Source organism: Ischnura elegans, chromosome 11, assembly GCF_921293095.1.
Source record: "Ischnura elegans chromosome 11, ioIscEleg1.1, whole genome shotgun sequence".
Taxonomy (NCBI): domain Eukaryota; kingdom Metazoa; phylum Arthropoda; class Insecta; order Odonata; family Coenagrionidae; genus Ischnura; species Ischnura elegans.
Genome location: NC_060256.1, coordinates 72,473,875 through 72,492,481, shown reverse-complemented (window position 1 = coordinate 72,492,481; position 18,607 = coordinate 72,473,875). Strand labels below are relative to the sequence as shown.

Genomic DNA, 18,607 nt, shown 5'->3' with positions numbered 1-18,607 from the left:
TCCTTTGCTAACGCAATTCTCTTTATGATTATAACATCATAACAAATCTTCAGTACGACCGAACAGAAATTATGCAAACTGATCGCTCAAGATTAGGAGAAAGTATAATATGTACAAAGAAAAAAATGTAAACACATACGAAAAGTGATGGGGCTCTTCTACGACTCACAATCAGTTTTGAAACCATGCCAATTCAGACATTTCGACATCGATGCACACATCGATCGTAAAACAGTGCATGAAGGTTTCGCTGGAGGTGATAACGGGAGGGAGGAGGGTTGGTTGAGGGGAGAGGGGGGTTTCGGGGTGCAGATGGGGGAGGGGAGGGTTCCCCGAGGCGCCGTCGATTCAGACACCCCTTCGGCCCAGCTGCTGTCCCACCCCCGTTACGTCATCGTGACGTCGCAGACGCTCGGGACGCCCACTGCCCTTCCTCCCCCGACAAAACAGACGCCCCCTCCCCTCCCGCGCCGAGAAAGAGGGGAGGGGGCGAGTATGACGTCAAGAGGGTTGAACGTCAACACAGGCGGAGGATATCGATTCGGAAAACTCCCCGCTTCTCCACATACCCGAACAAGGAAAAGAAGGGGAGGGCGGTGAAGAGTAGGGTGGGGGAAAAAGGAGTTTTGAGGGGCGTGTTTCCGATTCCCCTCTCCCCGCAATGCACGCGACTAAAGAAGACCAAAGAGGGCTCTTTTGCAACGGGGCGAAGCGACAACGCGCCGAGGGATGGCTGGGAAAAGGGGAGAGAATAGGGAGGGAGGACGCTCCTTATCGCACGGCTGAAGCCGAGGGCCCTCCAGTGTCGCCCAAAACATTCGCGCAGAAAGGCGCGGGGCCGCGCTTTTGAGCCGCAAACCCCGGGCCAAACAGTCTGCTTGTGACCAAGTAGGTGTTGAAATCGCCTCGTCTCCACATCCTTTCCCGCTAGCCACAAAAAAACTTAATTGATTTACTAAAGCCTATTTCATCACCATAATTAGGCAACACAGACTGGTTTGACGCAGCTCCATTCCTCTCTTCTATCCGCTAGCCTTTTCATAGCGACATATTTCTTCTCTCTTACATCCTTTACAGCCGGTCCTATGTAACTCTTTCTATGCCATTCCTTGCCCTACCTCCCTTCCACCACATAATATTTACTTAATCAATAATATTTTAATATCTTGATCAATAATAATCAGTATTTATATGAAAGTAAATTCACCAGTCGCTTATTTAAAATCCGAAAAAAAATTCATATCATTGTCATCGAATTGAATGTTTGCGGTCAAGTAAAAACGGTTAGAGCAAAAATATTCACATATTTATAATTCGATCGCCACTTACCTACATAATACGGTGAATTGCACACTCACATCAATATCCTCTGTTGTATTATAACGTTGAAAACACTGAGAAAGTATTAGCTATATTTATAAACTTAAAATTTGTACACCGATATAATCTTTGTGGGTAAAAAATTCTCAAAATTTAAAACCCAGGCCTATTGCAGTTATTCCTTCAAGGAAATTCAATATTTTTCTATAAACATATGCTCTGGCAAAATATAGCATCCTTAAGAAAAAAATAATAATGAATTCAACAACATGTAATGAAAATTATGGAGCGTAATTAATTTCAGGTGAGATTGGAACAGATTAAGTAAAAATAGTTTTAGAACTGCAGGGAACATTTTTGGGGGATAGGAAGTTGAAGCCATTTAAGCTCCCTCGCTAGAAAATTTCACTCTTTCTACCACAAAACTTTCCAGAACAACGAGGACATCATCACAACGCACTCAATTTTACGATGGGTGAATACAACCTCATATAAATTCTCATCAATATATGATTAACATTCACCAGTTTCAACGTACCAAGTTTACAATCGAATAATCAATCTAAGATTAACATAAAACCTCTCAACCGCATTCTGGATTGTGCCAAAAATCTCATTTCTTTTTATGAGAGTGAGTAGTCGATTACTGGATCTCTTAGAGGAAAAGAGTTAGCTAGCGAGTCTTTCTACGCATGTTACTGTTGGCTAACCGATGCTGAAAACTTTACACAACCCAGGCAATATAACATAGTAGTAATCCCGTTGGGCTCTCATTAGGGTACTAAATCGAAAAAATAATACTGAGTAAGACTCTAAAAACTATTTTTTGCAAGTTTTCGCTGACTTTCTGATTTTCAGAACCGGCTTTAGATCACCACCAATAGCACTACAGAGCTTCAATTTCCTTATCCACTAGGAATTTCCATGAGATTAAATGAGTTTGGAGGATATAAAGCAAAAATTTATCTTCCATCGATTCCTATTAGTGTCGGAAAAAGCAATGGATGAAAGAATTTGAAAGTAAAATACTCTTTTTCCTGACTTAAATAGCAGACTTACACATATACCGATGGTCCATGTAAGTAAGCTCAACTGTAATTTAATACATAGTTACAGTCAATAAATACTGCATTGGTTCAAGTGTTCCATACAGGGCTTTCTAGAAGGGATTGCAGTACCTATTATAATTCCGAATCCGTACCCCTCCTAATCGTGGGAAGCCAGCAAGACCATCTATTCGAACTTCTCTCAAGTGGGGGACATTTTAAAGACATTCCGCGGACGATTATGGCCTATAGGCACGCAAATCGATGATGACACGTGAGAGGGTTCCCCATGGCATTCTCAAAGGCTGAACAAATATTTGTCGGAGTTCACCCAGTAACGAAAAAAAAAACAAGGCCGCCACGCAAACGCTACTTCTGTTCATTTAAGAGAAACGTTTGGGAAAAGCTGCTAAGAGTGAAGTTCTTTCCAGCAGAGAATCGCGTGAGTGATCTTTTCATGAGTTCGCGTTCAATGAGGCTCGCTGTACTTGACACACCTCATTTAGTGAGCAGAAGTACATAATAATAATACAAAATAAATTTGTATAGAAAAGTTTTTAGCGCGTTCTCAAAAGAATACAAGTAAATTTTTGCTAAATCGATTTTTCAATGAACTTTGATGTAAACAATTTTTTTGTTATGACTCTTAACATTTTCGTTCCTTTAAGTGATCGCAGCTCCGCCTTCGGATTTTGATGGCCATTTTTTGAACTTATCTCCATATTCAATTTTAAATTCTGAATAACAATTGAGATTCAATTAAAATCATTATAAAAGAGTTAGAATATTGCCTGTCATCTGGTTCTGAGTTATTCAGAAAATTTCAGCTTGATAACTAATCGGAAAGTGGGTCGAAATTGAGTAGCAAGATTTAACCCTGACAAGATGACAAACGACAAAGCGAGTTTATAAAAACGTTGTAAAATACTCACCTCTATGAAATCAATACATGTTTATGCGTAGGTTAGCACACATTTTCATGTACTACAACTCTTCATTTATACCTAGTTTGGATAACTTCATTTAAATATCATGAACACGGAATAAAATTGCGAATTGTCGAAGCGTTGAATCCTTAATTGAATACATCCTCGCCACGTCCTGGTGCGTCAACAGTTCCCCCAGCGACGATCAACCTTCAAAGGCTTCGCAATTAATCCTTCTAGGGTATGACGTTAACGCATTCGCCAGTTTCATCAAGCTTTTCAAGGGATGAAACAGAAATATAGTATAAAATCGAACTTCACATTCAAGCCCCTTGACTCATATCGTTTCGGAAGAAAATTTGAAATCGCATCACTTGATGGGAAGGGAGCTGAAACCCGTGCGTATGGATACCCATCGCCAAAAATTAAAAAAAATACATGAGTTATGATTCTTTTAAAAATCATTGCTTTTCTTCTATGCTCGCCTTGCAATTGATCGTGGACAGGCATCTATGCTCCAATTTGATTATTACGCGCCAATAAGTGTTTTGGAAAAGTTTAGGAAGTAGGTCAACTGGATCTGGTCCGTACGAGAAAATAGATCCAAGTTCACAGCGTTAGCATCCTCCTCCTAACAAGTAGCACGCGAATATCAAATGTTTGAAATCATACGCCTGTTCAAGTTTCCGCTCACAAAAGAAAACATGTATTCACTAGCTCGGAAACATCAAAGTTAAAAATATTATTGACTAGGGAAAATTCAACAGTGTTGAAACTAGTCCCAGACAGCCTTGAATCCTTATCAAAAGCATTATGCCATATTGCCACTGCGATATTTACCATTCCAGTCACGCTTTTACTCGAAAACTACTTGGGTTCAAAAATCACCGGTCCAACGAAAAACAAGGCATTGAAACAAGTTTGCTAATTGACAACTCTTGCACATTAACGAACGAATAACAGTTACAATGGAAAGGGTATACTGGTCCCTTTACACTTGATGTGCCAATTATCCCCTTGTGGTACATTGAACGCGCAATCAAAACTGCTGAAGAGGTGATAGATATACTCACCGACATTACCCAATATATGTTGGGGTCATATTTGTGAGCGAACGAACGAAAATTAACGAACGAATTTAAGTTTTCGAATTAGTAAAAATATAATCGACAACTTTTCTATACTAATTTCCCACGGCACGGCGTGAAAAGAGAAATGCTACGTCATGGCTTCCCTGAACGTATAATAGGCTTGCCAAATGGCACACGCTAAAACCCTGTGGGTGTGGAGCTTTGAAGCGTGAACAAGGGTTGCATAAAATCGAGGAGTGCCATTCGCATCTGTTATCCTACAGAAGGCACATTTTGTTTAAGGTGAGAACAAATTCACGTTCATAACCTTTTGGGGTAACTCGGCAAAATCACCCCTGTACATGCTGCCTGAGAACACAATTCACTTGAAATATTTTTAAAGTCTATTAGACGCTAATAAAACAACATCAATATTTAATAGAATGAGGACCAAAACAGCATTTATGTAGAAGGTACTACAAGCCGGAAATCAGAGGTTAAAAATTAAAAAAAAAAAAACTCAATAGATGTCACTCTTTTGAACAGGGTGACCAAAAATTTTATACCCTAATTTTCGGCTTCTACCATCTCCAAAACAGCGTTGTACAAACCCATTTTATTTTATGTGCTTCTGTCTCTTTCTTTTCTCTTTTAACAATTTATATTGGCTTACTAGTTCGCCTGATGGCCCTAATCGAATGAATAAAATAACATAATAATGGCTAACGGGCCCTCTAGCAGGCGTGTTATAACGGGAGGGCTTTAAGGATCCCGTGGCTCCCAATACGCACTATAGTATGCATCAGGTCAATGCATCATGTGCAAAGGTAATACCGCAGCATGCAGTGATATTCCGTCATGTAAGTTCATCCGAATCAGGCGTGATAGAGTGGAAGTTCGACATATTGAAATAAGAGTTAGTACCACTTTTCCACAATAATTTGATACGATTGATTTCCACAAGACAGGTATTGAACCATATGATGGCTTCGTGAGCCGAAACGCGTCGTACGCATTTCATTATTGTGGAAAAGTGCAGGTACCATTCATTTCAATATTCCGTAATTCCTTATATTATTATTACACGCACATATATTTATATGTAAAATATCATGGGTTTTCCTAACTTAAAATGGGTTATAAACCGACCTCATACTGATCTTTCTCCCTCACTTCCCAAGATATAATCTGCATGCGCCACAAACACTGCGTCCTGTACCCGGTCGAAGAAGCGGTACGGGGAGCAGTGCATCATTAGGCGTCCATTACGGCCGTCGGATCGATGCACCGGCAGCCGCACCGGGGAGCTAAGACGCGGCGGGACACCTCTCGCGTGCCGCCAACCGTGCCCTGCACGACGGGCGAGCGCGGATGGAAACACTGGCATGACACGCGACGCTGCCCTCACGGCATCAGCAAGGCAAGGACGGATCGCGGTGGGACGCCTGTTCCCTACCAGTAGGAGCCCAACCTATACCGCTCACTTCCCTTAATGCATTGCAGATGCACCCGGAAAGTCTTTCCTAACAATACGAGAGAAATACTTACGGGACTACGACCAAAATGTATAGTGGATGAATCAATGCATCCCACTGAACAACAGTATTATCGGAGTACACTGGCTATAGTAATGGTTTCAATAAGTGGGTCTCGGCGTAAGGAATACTTAACAATAAATAATAACTTGCAACTTAAAATATAAACTTTCCGAAATGTCGACTGCGGTCGGAAAGCTGTTCAACCTACATCATATATACAGAAATAAACTTAGTACTCCTTACTATCAAGCCCTATACTGATTATTCAAGAGATTCTATCGATAAAGGCGGTCTACAAACATGACTGAATTCCAAGCCACCGTGCCGTCATAGATTGTTCTTAACTTTTCAAAGCAATGAGCAGATATTATCAGCTGCGTCAACGTTTCAATTGAAGCATGATTTGATGCATTTATACGAGGTAGTAGAGCCAAAAAAATATATTCTCACGTACTACAACACCGAGGCGATTTTGATACAAGTACAACAATCCTGAGAAAACATTTATGACAGTATTTTGTAGTGCATACAAACATTGTGTCGTTTTTCTACACATTAAATGCAAAAATGGTGTATTTTATAAAAAAAATACTTCATATAAATTCAATTTGGGTTTCCATAACACCATTTTTATAACCGAAAATCATATAAATAACCACAGCCTTCTCTCGTGGCATTTTTCTCAAGGACCTCTTCCTATCGTCAAATGAGTTTGAAGTCATACATCAAATCAAACAGCAGAAAATAATGCAATCTTTATAATAATCAGATTCGCAATGAGAGAATTTCTTATAGCAGACCCTCATCTCTTATTCTCTTATCTTCATTTAATGACAAGGAAACTATTGATTTTATAATTGATCTACGAAATTAAAAAAATACATAAGAAATGCATTTGGATTAGGTAACTTTGTAAACAGCCAAAAAATAAAATTGATGTAGGCCACGAAATAACGTATAGTATCTATTTAATTTTAATCTAGAGAATACAAGAAATAATTAATATCTATCGGGAAGAACAATGTCTTTCGGGGACATTTTTAATCATCCACATCCTTCTCTCGCGGTATTCTCTCATGGACCTTTTTCTACCATCAACGAAGTTACTCCATAATCGCCACTCTTTTTCCAACCATTTCTTTCTTATACTCACTCCGCTCGCAAGGAACGCGAACTGGTCCCTCGCAATCAGGTTTTTCTGCGTGATGCGAATAACAAAGGACATCATTCGCTTTGTTACCGCCCATGACCTCTACCCGCCTGGTTTTGTTGAGTGCTTCCACAGGTTGTTCCAGAAAAATGAACCTAAGCTACTTCAAGGCCAACAGATTGTTGGACACGTTTTGTACAAAGAAAATTATTAATTTCCAAAATATGAATTAATCAAGGAAGAGGGCAGTTCTGCACGAAAATTCAGCTGGTTAACTTTCACCACACACATTTTTACTAAGGGTCCTTTTCACACATTCAAGAGGTTAGATGCTCACGGCGAATTGATGGTATAATTAAATTCCGTATTCTTTATAGCTATTATAGCTATGAACTAATGATTGATGAGAAATAATTAAACAATGAAATGAGGCAATCGAATGAAAATACGTTTTTTCGGCATTTGGATAGGTTCGTCATCATCATAGAAGTCAACAATCCTAAGATTGGTTTGACGCAGTTCTCCATTCGCTCTCCTATCTTCTAGCCTTTTCATATTGACGTTTTCCCGCTCTTTTACTTCCTTAATAACCTCTAACCTATGCAACTCATTCGAGACCGTCCCTTGCCCTTCTGAGATTGTTTTCATTACGCCATATGCCAATATTCATGCTAATGTGGCCTACAAACTTGTCTCTTCTTCTCCTTAAGGTTTTCAGAAGACTTCTTTTTTGCTCCCGCTCCCATTAGCACTTCCTCATAACTTCCTCATAACTCGGCCGATGCATTTTATCTTCATTATTCTTCGGCAGCACCGATAAGAAATGGGAATAACGCGGACGCAAAGATAATATAGTACCATAATAAATGAACGACTCCGACCTTCACCGTTAGACGGGATCTTAAGCTTTCCCGTGACTGGATTTCCTGATGATTTCACTGGGAAATTCTCAAGGGCAGAGAAAGGTTTGGCTTTCGCGGTATTTGCACATTTGACTCCAAATTGAGTGTCAAGAACAGAATATACACTATCTTTACATCCAAAACCGTAAGCATGTTCAACGCCCCATGCAAAAGCTAGGGCTGTTCTTACGCCACATGGCATGAGTTCTCATTCCATCGGCACTTTCTTTATTCCGAATTTCACAAAGCGACGAAACATAAGGTCATAAAACAACGTCTAGTGCTTCAGCACCGAGCACCTTTGTGAAGGCTAGAATTGAAACTACGTGGAAATTATTCGCATGTTTTTCCTAACCTGATGAGGGCTTATTTTTTTCTATGTAATGAGCGGCACAGCGGTAGATGCTCACCCGCAGCTGAACACTCTTTAGGCGGGTAGTAGCGTATTTTATAGTTTTAAAGCCACTTTACAGGTAGCTAAAATGGAAAAATGCAGGATAGGGTCTTAAATGTAGTTTTCCCGGAAGTAGCAAACAAACTAGGCTGACATGGCAACTCTGGTGAAATTGGCGAGAAAATAAGCGTGGAATTTGCTCGATGTTGAATTGGGATAATTACTGTCAAAATTTGGAATGCGTACAATGATGTTCCATTTTTTCGTGCGCTTTGCGACTGTGTTTTGTTAGTTCTAACCGTGAGTCGTGGAAGTAGACGCTTCGGAACTAAAAATAGCGTGGATATAATAAGGAATTGAGAAGCAAAATCCAGCAAAGACATCGTTCAATCATATAGAAAGACATAAACAGTTCAACTTGATTTCAATCCTTCACGAGCGACGTATAGCTGGTATAGTGCTGCAGAAGAATACAAAATGGTGTCTAATCTACGCTAATTCTTTTATATGAAGTTTTAAAGCTATTTTTTTCGTTTATCCTAACTATACCTATTGCTATTTTTTCTGTAAATTGGCTTCATCAATAGCAGACTCGTGATACTTGAACCTCTAGCAAATAGTATATATAATAGTATATAATTGAAATCTTATTTTCCTCCGTAACGATCTTTTGATCAATAAATAAAGGCAATTAATAACTAGATCCATAGAATTTGGAACTGTCTTATGAAAGTCAATGATGTTATACGTTGTAGACTGAAGTTCTCGCTCTTTGCAAACTGGAATTATTAGTTACCTCTCAGAAGTTCAGAAAATTGTCCACTTCTGATTTGAACACCATAATTATGGTCTCCCTCGTTATCGGCGATAAAGATTTGATAATTAAGATACCCAGTTAACCCTTAATTAATGGAACCCCTGAAGTGGCATAATAACGGCCTCGGGTCATTATAACCTAAACATTTCTAGAGATATACTTTTGTTACCTAATGCCTAATATTACTTCTACCATTAAGACACGATTTTCCGTCAGATTACCGAACTCTTTAAAAATAATGAGGCAAAGTCCTCGAAGTGCTCGTCTTTATTTTTGGGTTTGTTTAGCTCCGTACCCATGGTTTCCCCGTCATCAACTTATTTCGCTGCTTGTATGTATTTTAACGCTATTAAAAGCGCATAAAATATTTAATTATGTCTCTCAAATATCTCATGAAATAAAGTAAATACCAATACCATATAATATTCCTCTTTTAATATTTCCAAAACGTTTTTCAGGATATTTACTCCACAATCACAGGAGTCCCATTGAATCCATTGTGGAATTCAACAAAGTTAATGCCGAAGATATTCATATGATCAGAACTTATTAATATCTTCTTTAAAGCATCCGAGATTTGTTTCCACGGACGGCAATTACATTTGTTAATTTCAATCCGTCGAGAAATTCGGTTCGCATCGTTTCCTCTTTCCCCCTGTATACAAGGCAGCCTACACGCAGAATTCCGCGGACTTTCTCTCCAAATGAGATACGTTTCCCGTGTTCTCTACACGTATCCAATACTTCGGACAGCATTTTGTCCAATAAAAATAACAATATAAATACAGTAGAACCTATATTATCCGGATTAACTAGGACCGGACATGATCAAGATAAACAAAAATTCGGGTGAACCGGAAGCAATAGGAAGCAATAAGTACTGTACTGTATTAGAAAATCTTACCATTTATTTAACATGATATCGACCATCAGCACAACTAACTCCATAATTAACTACGTACAAAGGAGAAATGTATTTAGTTTTTGTTTACAAATAAATCGTCTATTTTCCTTCGTTTGAATTTTACGTGACGTTTAACCGCTGCACGATCGCGTAATCGCTTTATTGCCAAAGTAATTACAACTATGATCGTTGTTTATTTTTACTTCGAAACGTGCAATCTTACACTCTACTTTTCGTGGAATATTAGCCTAAATATTTTATTCGGATACACCGGAGAGCCGAATCATTGAGGTCTACGCCCGTTCTATGAGGTTCCACTGCGTTCGGAATTGATACGCAAGGAAGGAAAGACGGAAAAATTTTCTCAGACAAGGTAGTCACTGCGAACCTTCCGAACCCAACCAAGTCACTGTTCCTGTGTCCAACCGCCCCCACCTCAAACCGCGCTGGCGAGCCAGCCCGAGAAGCCAGCTGATCTGCTCTGGTTTCTCCGGAGTGGCGCCAATACTTGGCAACGACGGCGATGCGCCAGGCGCTGCCAGAGGGGAAAAAATGAGAGAAGGGAAAAAAACCTCCCGAAAGGGGTAAAAGCGAAGACAGTCAGCCTTTCACCTCCCACTTCGTCTCACCAGCAACCCCTCATTCCCCTCCACTCCCCCAAGCACTGTCGGCCCCCCAGATGGGTCTCCCCCTTCTCGGCTTCGAAGGGAATTCGAAAAAAGCACTGGATGGTCACGTAGACGCCGACTAACGGGCGAGCAGAGGACCCGTCGAAGTTTTTAAAGAGAAGCTATATAATGCAAACTGCACGGGCGGCGACAGCAGAGGGTGCGCGGGATCACGAACGCCTCCGAAGCGACGAAGCAACATGCAACTCATCTCAGAGACACACATGTTTGGTGGGAACGGCACTTGTTTTCTCATACGTTCACTCGTGGTCGCGGAGCTTGAAATTTGGCAGATTAAACCAAAAAGTGACCCATGACTTAAATACCTTTCTCTTGGAGAGACATAAAAGAAGGCTAGTGGATTCCGGTGATACTTCGTGGAATTTGCTGAACATTTTGAATGAATAATTTATACTTTCTTTTCCCACAAAATTTCGATGAAAATTAAGTTATTTTTATCTTAAGTTAAATTTTAGTTATTCATTCAAGACGTAAAAGAGTCAAAATAACTGTATATCTAGTGAAGCGTGCAATTCAAAAATTATTTCCTATCGTATGACAAGCGATTTCATTCACCTCCAGAACTTTCGATCTTAAAGGAGAAACTTCGCTCTCACCTGACATGAGCGCTATCAGATATTGAAAATTTCGGAGAGAGTGGAAGACCCCTTTTCCCTCTCCCGTACAACTAGTGCATTAGAGAATATCTTTTGCACTTATTCTGTTTTACCCACACCAATATATTTTTTGACCAATTAACTTCAAAGTGTAAACATAGATTTATGTTAAGTCGCTCGGTGAAAACACAGATGTACGGGGAATAAAATTAAGTGCGCACGTTCCATACAGAATATTTATTAAAACTGACCTTAGTTTTGTTATTGCTCCATCATTATCAAGGTATAGAACAGATTAGAAAATAACAGAGATGAACGCACATACTCAATTTTAATTCCTTACACCGATGTTCCATAAAGTTAATTCGTAAACCATAAACATAGATTTACGATTAGCCACGACTATTAGTCTAGTTTGGTAATTGCAGCAACATTGGCGTCATTTTCAGTGAACGGTCGTGTATGCTCTTCTACCCTTTCAAAAGCTTAATAGATGCAATAGTCTGGCAGTCAGTGCTCACGACGTTAGCCTACAGACGCTGTCAATATCCATCAATTATCCACTTCATTTCTTAGAGTTTGAAAGAAATTTATGTGTTCCAACATTGAGTTCGGAGAGAATATGAGATAGGATGAAGTTAGATAAATAGTTGAATGTAATATTAGCTATCACGCCTTGACGCCGCAATGACTATTAAATACTCATGTGACTTAAACTCATTAGCGAGTGATGGGAAGGAATAAGGAAAAAGGAGTGTGTTTGAGGCCGGACGACTGACTAATAATTAATAATTTGAGGAAGTGTATGAGTCTCGAGGAAAAAGGCCATGGATGGATGAATAAAAGATATTACGTCCGCAGGAAATGAACCCGGCCAAATTGAAAGCTCAACGCGAATAAAGCAAAGAGAAAATCTAATCAAAACTTAACTTACAGTAAACAGTAATCACACTCCAACGCCAATCTACCACTGCCATTTCCACCGAGAAACAGAGATATGATAGCTAACTTAACGAAACGAGAGATAACTTTACGAAAATTACTGAAAAATAGCAATTCTTAGTTATAAGCTGTCCTATTACAATTAAATACATTTGATTCCTCGATAATAACAACATAGGCATCAAATTCCTTTTTGTGAAACATTTGCATGCATTATGCACAAATAAGATTGAAATAATTGTTTCCTGCTTAAAAGACAGCATCAATTAAAGTTCATTCCGTAACAAGGACAAGCGAAAGCGTATAACTTCATTTCCAAGAACAAGATCACTCAATATTTAATAAAATTACATGGCATTTTAACTTTAAGGGAACCTGATTAATGGGGAAAAATCTAACTTTCATGTACTTAGATTTTTAATTTCTATAACTACGAAGTTTTAGAATGAAAACATCTTCCGTTGACTGCCAAAATCCTAATTTGACAAATAAATATCATATACCTCACAACGAATAGATACAATTACAATAATTAATAATACCTGCTATAATTGTCCTATTATTCAAGCAACTATTGGCAAACTTGGTGATGAGATGAATCTTAATGCATTATAATGCTCAAAAACACGAGATAGCCATCGCCGGGAATCGAAAAAGATTCAAAACAGACTTCGGAAGGGAACATCGCGCTTCAACGTCTGGTGTTTTGATAGCCAGCTGACGCTCGATAATGGGGAACTGCGCATGCTCGGGCATCGGAACACGAAAACAAAAAAAATCCGCTTAGCAACGCACAACAAACCCACCCCGTTCCATGACGCCGGCAAATTGATGCACAAGGATGAATGCATTAAAAATATGTAGACCACCAACATATGTGGATTAAATAAAAATAGAATACACGATCACTGAAGCAAAAATGTGCCCTATTTGAAGCGGAAACTCAATATGTTCGTTGGCGAAAAGGGTGCGTCCTTGAGGTAATAGCAATCAATTGGCGGAAGAATTTAATGGATCGCCAAATAAACTAAAATCGTATTTATAATTGAAATACATTTAACCCACTAAACCCACTATTATTTTAATTAGAATTCATTTTTGCACCAAACCCCGAGGAAGGTGGTAGGTACCACCGAAAATTTAGTTTTGCCAGTTTTTTTTATCATATGGTCCTTTTACTGCGTGTGCCCAACCTGGGATATTTTCGTGTTATACCCCTCATCGAGGAACATCTTGAAGTATCTAATCAAAAATACAATATCTATAATAAGGATTCTGTTAACCATAATCCTCATTTACGGAATCGACTCATAATTTCGATATTGAAATGATAACTCTCCAATAAATCGTAATATATGTATGGGTAGATGTGATACTAGATTAAGGTCACATCTTTGGGCCCCAGGTGAAAATCCAGAGTGATACGATAATATTTCCACTCGATATCTACTTGAATTATAATGCATAAAATATGACTAAAGAATGAGCTATCCGTCCGTTTGTGGGGTATTTATAAAGCTAGAGGATTTCGCTTTTTTCTAAGAGAGACTAAATTCTACACCGATTTTATCAGCACTATTATTCACCGCTACATAATATAGTTAAAAACCGTTAATCTTCTTCCTTGGACATATTGATGCCAATGACACTAGATGACTGCCAATGACCGACTGATTCCCATGTATATGATAGGCGTTACAAAATCTAAGATTGAATCAATTGCCTTTGACTTCGTGGATAGTGGTTATAGATAATATTTTTGATCAAATGCCTCCCATTGCAATAATTGTTTTCGACTAATTATTATTGCTCATGATTAACCACCAGTATAAGTCAATAATAATTCAGTATCGGCATCGATAAGAACATCGGCAATCGAAAATTGAGAGGATGGTGTCTGCAATCTAATCAACAACTTCGAAAAAAACACGCTCAAGTCGCAGTCCCATTGATGATCAAAATTATCATACATGGTTTTGACCAATCGCACAAGCTCACCAAACAAATCACTAATATTTGCGAAAGCTTACGACCTCATCTCGAAACACAGAATTGGAGATGCGAAATGTGCAAGAGGAATGGAAAGTGTAAGGAAAATGTAAGAGACCGACTAATTCAGCGTCTCTATGCAGAAATGGAATTCCGAGGTGCACTGGACAAATGAACTCGCCTAGGTAAAAGAGTTGATCCTAGAAGAAAGGGACAACGCCCCTCCTTAACCTACAACAGATAATATATGGGGGCAGTTAAATTCATCGAAGGAATGTGATGAGTTTCTCAGTTGGATACAAAAATCGCAAACGTTATCCCGGCGATACTACCCTTCTACCTACGATATAACCGACTTCTACCTATGATATAATCGAAAAATAGAAAATAGACACTACTTGTCCCCAATACCGTAAACTGTGCAAAGCCATATCAAGATTTCTCTCTAACTTTAAACTCCAAAATACTTCAGTTTGGCATTCTAAAATAACCAACCATCCATCAAATCAAGCCTACATTATCACGAACTGGTTGTTAAGGCTCAGAAAACAATTCGCGGGCATATTCGCAAAAAGATTTTCCATTAGCCAACCATCTCCCCATACAGGATAACTCACTTCGTTCCGTTCGAGTACTCGCACATCCATATCCGCTGCGGAAATGTGAGCCCGAAAAATGATATTTTTCTTTCTACTCCACGTGGATATTACGATCACCGCGCTGCCCTTCAAAACTTCTGACAGCGGCTCCCGGAAGCGCCGTTCGCATCTTACGCCATCCGAGCAAAATCATTTTATTCGAAAAATCCCATTTTCCCCACTCGCAAGAATGTCACGCTGAAAATAAAGAAGCAGTTCCGCTTCGCCGGTCAAATAACGAAATACGAGGCACGTGAACTATGATGTCAGTATTTCGCTCCCGGGGCAGTTCGACGGAGATGTGTGAAGGACTGAAACTTCCAAATTTGAACTGGGTTTTTTATAACAAGGAATAAATGCCAAACTGACATGGAATCAAGCCGAAATTTAGGACGAAAATGTCATGAGGAACCATTAACATACATATTAGCCAAAGGAGGATGGCGAATGTATTTTTTCTGAATAATGATGCCCCAAGCAAATCTAGTCACACCTTAGCTAAGCGGGAATCTGGCGTATGAAGGACAAAATCTCAAAGGGGCCACTAAGAATGCCATTTAAGTACGCACCAAATCAACAGGATATATATTTTAACAGTTTTTATATTATTTTAATAAACTTTATTTTAATTTGGAATATATTTAGCTAAATTATGACACATAAAAAATGAATGCTTTCAGTATTTAAATGAAATTAAAATGTGTTTTATGATTTCTATCCAGATTTCTGTGCACTAGCAGGCACATTATACGACAAATTTTCCGTACACGATACCGGTTATATTATGAACTCCAATTACGAGAGCTTTTCCTTTTATAATGAAAAGAAATTATCAGATTATTTGTCAATGTGCAGTGTATCTTCGAAGCCTTCAAACTTTTGATATAACATCTCAGTTCCGGCAGTCAATACCGGTAGAAAGGTTATCGCAGTGCTTCCAGCTCAAAAATTTAATAAAGAAACTAGAAGGATATACGAATATTTTTTGCTTCCATGAATTCGAGGGAAAAACTGAATATAAGAAAGAAATGAGTACATGGTTTAGATTCAAATACCCCAGGATTAAAGTTAACTACCGAGGACTTTCTTTGGAATTCCTCATGGATGCTTCAAACAAGCAGCCAGTATTTCAAATATTTGCAGAACTCAAACCAAAATGTTAGTAATTTCTTTGGGATAATAATGACATCGTAAGCATATTGTATTTAATTCCGCAACACACTTTGAAATTACACCTTCTTCATAGCCATTACCTTATTTATTGGCTCCGAGAGTAAGATATGTGGAATCAAAACCGAAAAAATCTGAGAACACCAATCCTGGCACACAAAAATCGCCACAAAAAGATAGAACCAACATGTTCACACACGTAAGAGTGAACAATAATGCCACAGACCAAACATTTACAAATTCGTAAAGAGTGAGAAGAATGAAGTAATTACTTTCTTAGACTGACACCAACGACCATACTAAACGCTATAAAAAAGTGTACACCAAAGAATACTTTCCAACATCATACCACGACAAGAATTATTTTTTTTGAAACTGCGACGTAGATTCCAAGTTACGAAATTTGGTAAAATTAATAGAGCACTTTATCATTCAGATTTTCAGCTAATGCAAGAAAGCTACGATCAGACGATGATGGCAGAATGAGGGAGTAGGCATGAAGCTTCGAAGATGCTTGACAATCCCACTGCAAACCACCGAACGAACGATATTTCAGCTACGCATTTTATCGCTATCACCTTAGTTAGGAAAATGAGTTGTGCTGAAAAAAGAGGAGATAACTTAGGGAAATTTCCCTGTAGATCTTTGATCATGCTCTGATTTTCAAACCCACACATATAATTTGTCTGAGAATAAATAAGAAAGGAAAAGGAATAAGAAAAAGCTCTTACCGGAGATTTCGCAAGTCCTTCCGCGGATCGCCATAACAACGTAGCACCACAGAGATCAATCAGGGTGCCGTCTAACAGGATGTTCGTTTCACCTTCAACCTGGAAGACAAAACAAATGTAGAGGTTAAACCTTGGCGAATGACACAAGATGAAAAAAAAATCACGATAACTAATGGGATCAATTGACATAATTCGCACATACCATCGTCAAAGTAAGTGTTTGCTCAACACATCCCTGCACGTCAATACCTAAAAATGAAAAGCTAAAATAAGGAGGACAATTTTAAATTTAAGTTTAAATTGATTGAAAAGAAAAGTGAATACATGGAGATACACGGTAAAGTACTATGAACACATATAAAATAGAGAATTGATGGGAGTAAGATAAAATGAGGAATCGTCTAAACAGCAGGCCCTTAGCAATTATGCAACTATCACGAGCAAGGTGAAAACCTTTTTAGAGCATTTCATACCCAGGATACAGCAAGTAAGCTATTAAGTACAGAACACGAGACAAAAAAAATGTTATAATTAAGCTCTATTTGAATATTCTAAATATTAAGAATACCTTTGTTTTCCGCATGGATTTTTCACGAAACTTTCCCTAGTTTGAGTACCTATAAATCCAATGTCTTCCATTACCAAAGTTCCTAATGACAATCACTGTCAAAACCTAGGTCGTAATAAAGCTTTGTAATAAATCTACAAGGAAAAACATATTCCTATTATGTTAAAATGAAAGGTAAATTCCACGCAATCACGCCCGAAACAACGGAACACATCAACGAGATAAATTTAAGAAAATTATATGATTTAACAAAGATTTTTCTTCGAGAGCAAAAGTAACTAAATTTTCACCCCAAGTTGGATATTCTCATAAAATACTTATTAGGGAGTACGTAATTCTCATTAACGCAAGCATATTACACAAGCACCTACAATAATAAATTCACATTTTTTTATAAACATAATTAAGAGGCACTATTACTTCGCGTACCTAAAATTAATGTTTAACTCAAGAACATGAACAATATTATTTTTTAGAAACGATATTAGGATACTAGAAATGACACGCTGCTTCGGATTCGAATCGCAAGAGCCTTAACAAAATACTCGCTTAACTTAAAAACTATGATTATCGTCAAGAAAATTCGAATTATTAACACCTTGGAATAACAATATGTAAAAAAAAGAGAACGCTGTTATTCACTATAGAAATAAATGTTTCCAAATGTTATGGTCCATCATTCATTCAGCAGTTTATCATTAGGAAAGTGCGATACCAGCGTGGCGCTTTAGAGTTTTAACTATTAAGGGCGTCAGCCGAAGCTAGAGCCACCACTGAACTTCGCAGCTAACCCCATGGGAAATAAGACTGAAGAATGCTTTGTATGGCCCAGATTCCAATACTCACATTTCTACAAACACGGATAACGAGGAGCAAACACAGGCCGGCTGGGGGTTCATCAAAAAAACAAGGGTAATGTCTCCGCCAGAAAATGATCGAGAGCGATCCAACACTCTTTTGTGATATCCAACCAGTTTCGAACGCCATTCTTAAAACCCAACGTTCAATTAAGAGTCATGACTGGCCCTTTCAAAGAGCCCCTTAAAAGGAATGTTCGATCCAGAGCAATCTCAGACAAAAATCTAGGCCACGTGATAATTTTCTATCCCGTGAATTCCGGATTGGCGAAATTTGCATACACAGGAAAGGGCTCTTCCGATAAAAAATTATGCATTTGGAATCGTACATAGGATAGCGGTGACTTAGATTCTCTTAAG

General features: G+C 38.6%; 1 protein-coding gene across 5 annotated transcripts in view; it reads right to left on the bottom strand.

Moving 5' to 3' along the window:
• Window positions 1-18,607, bottom strand: part of LOC124167817 (protein pellino) — a 255,333-nt gene that overhangs the window by 12,708 nt on the left and 224,018 nt on the right. For all 5 annotated transcript variants that reach the window (XM_046545854.1, XM_046545856.1, XM_046545853.1 and 2 more), the window contains one exon: window positions 16,823-16,921. In XM_046545854.1, the coding sequence (XP_046401810.1) occupies window positions 16,823-16,921 (99 nt within the window). The remainder of the gene's footprint in view (window positions 1-16,822; window positions 16,922-18,607) is intronic.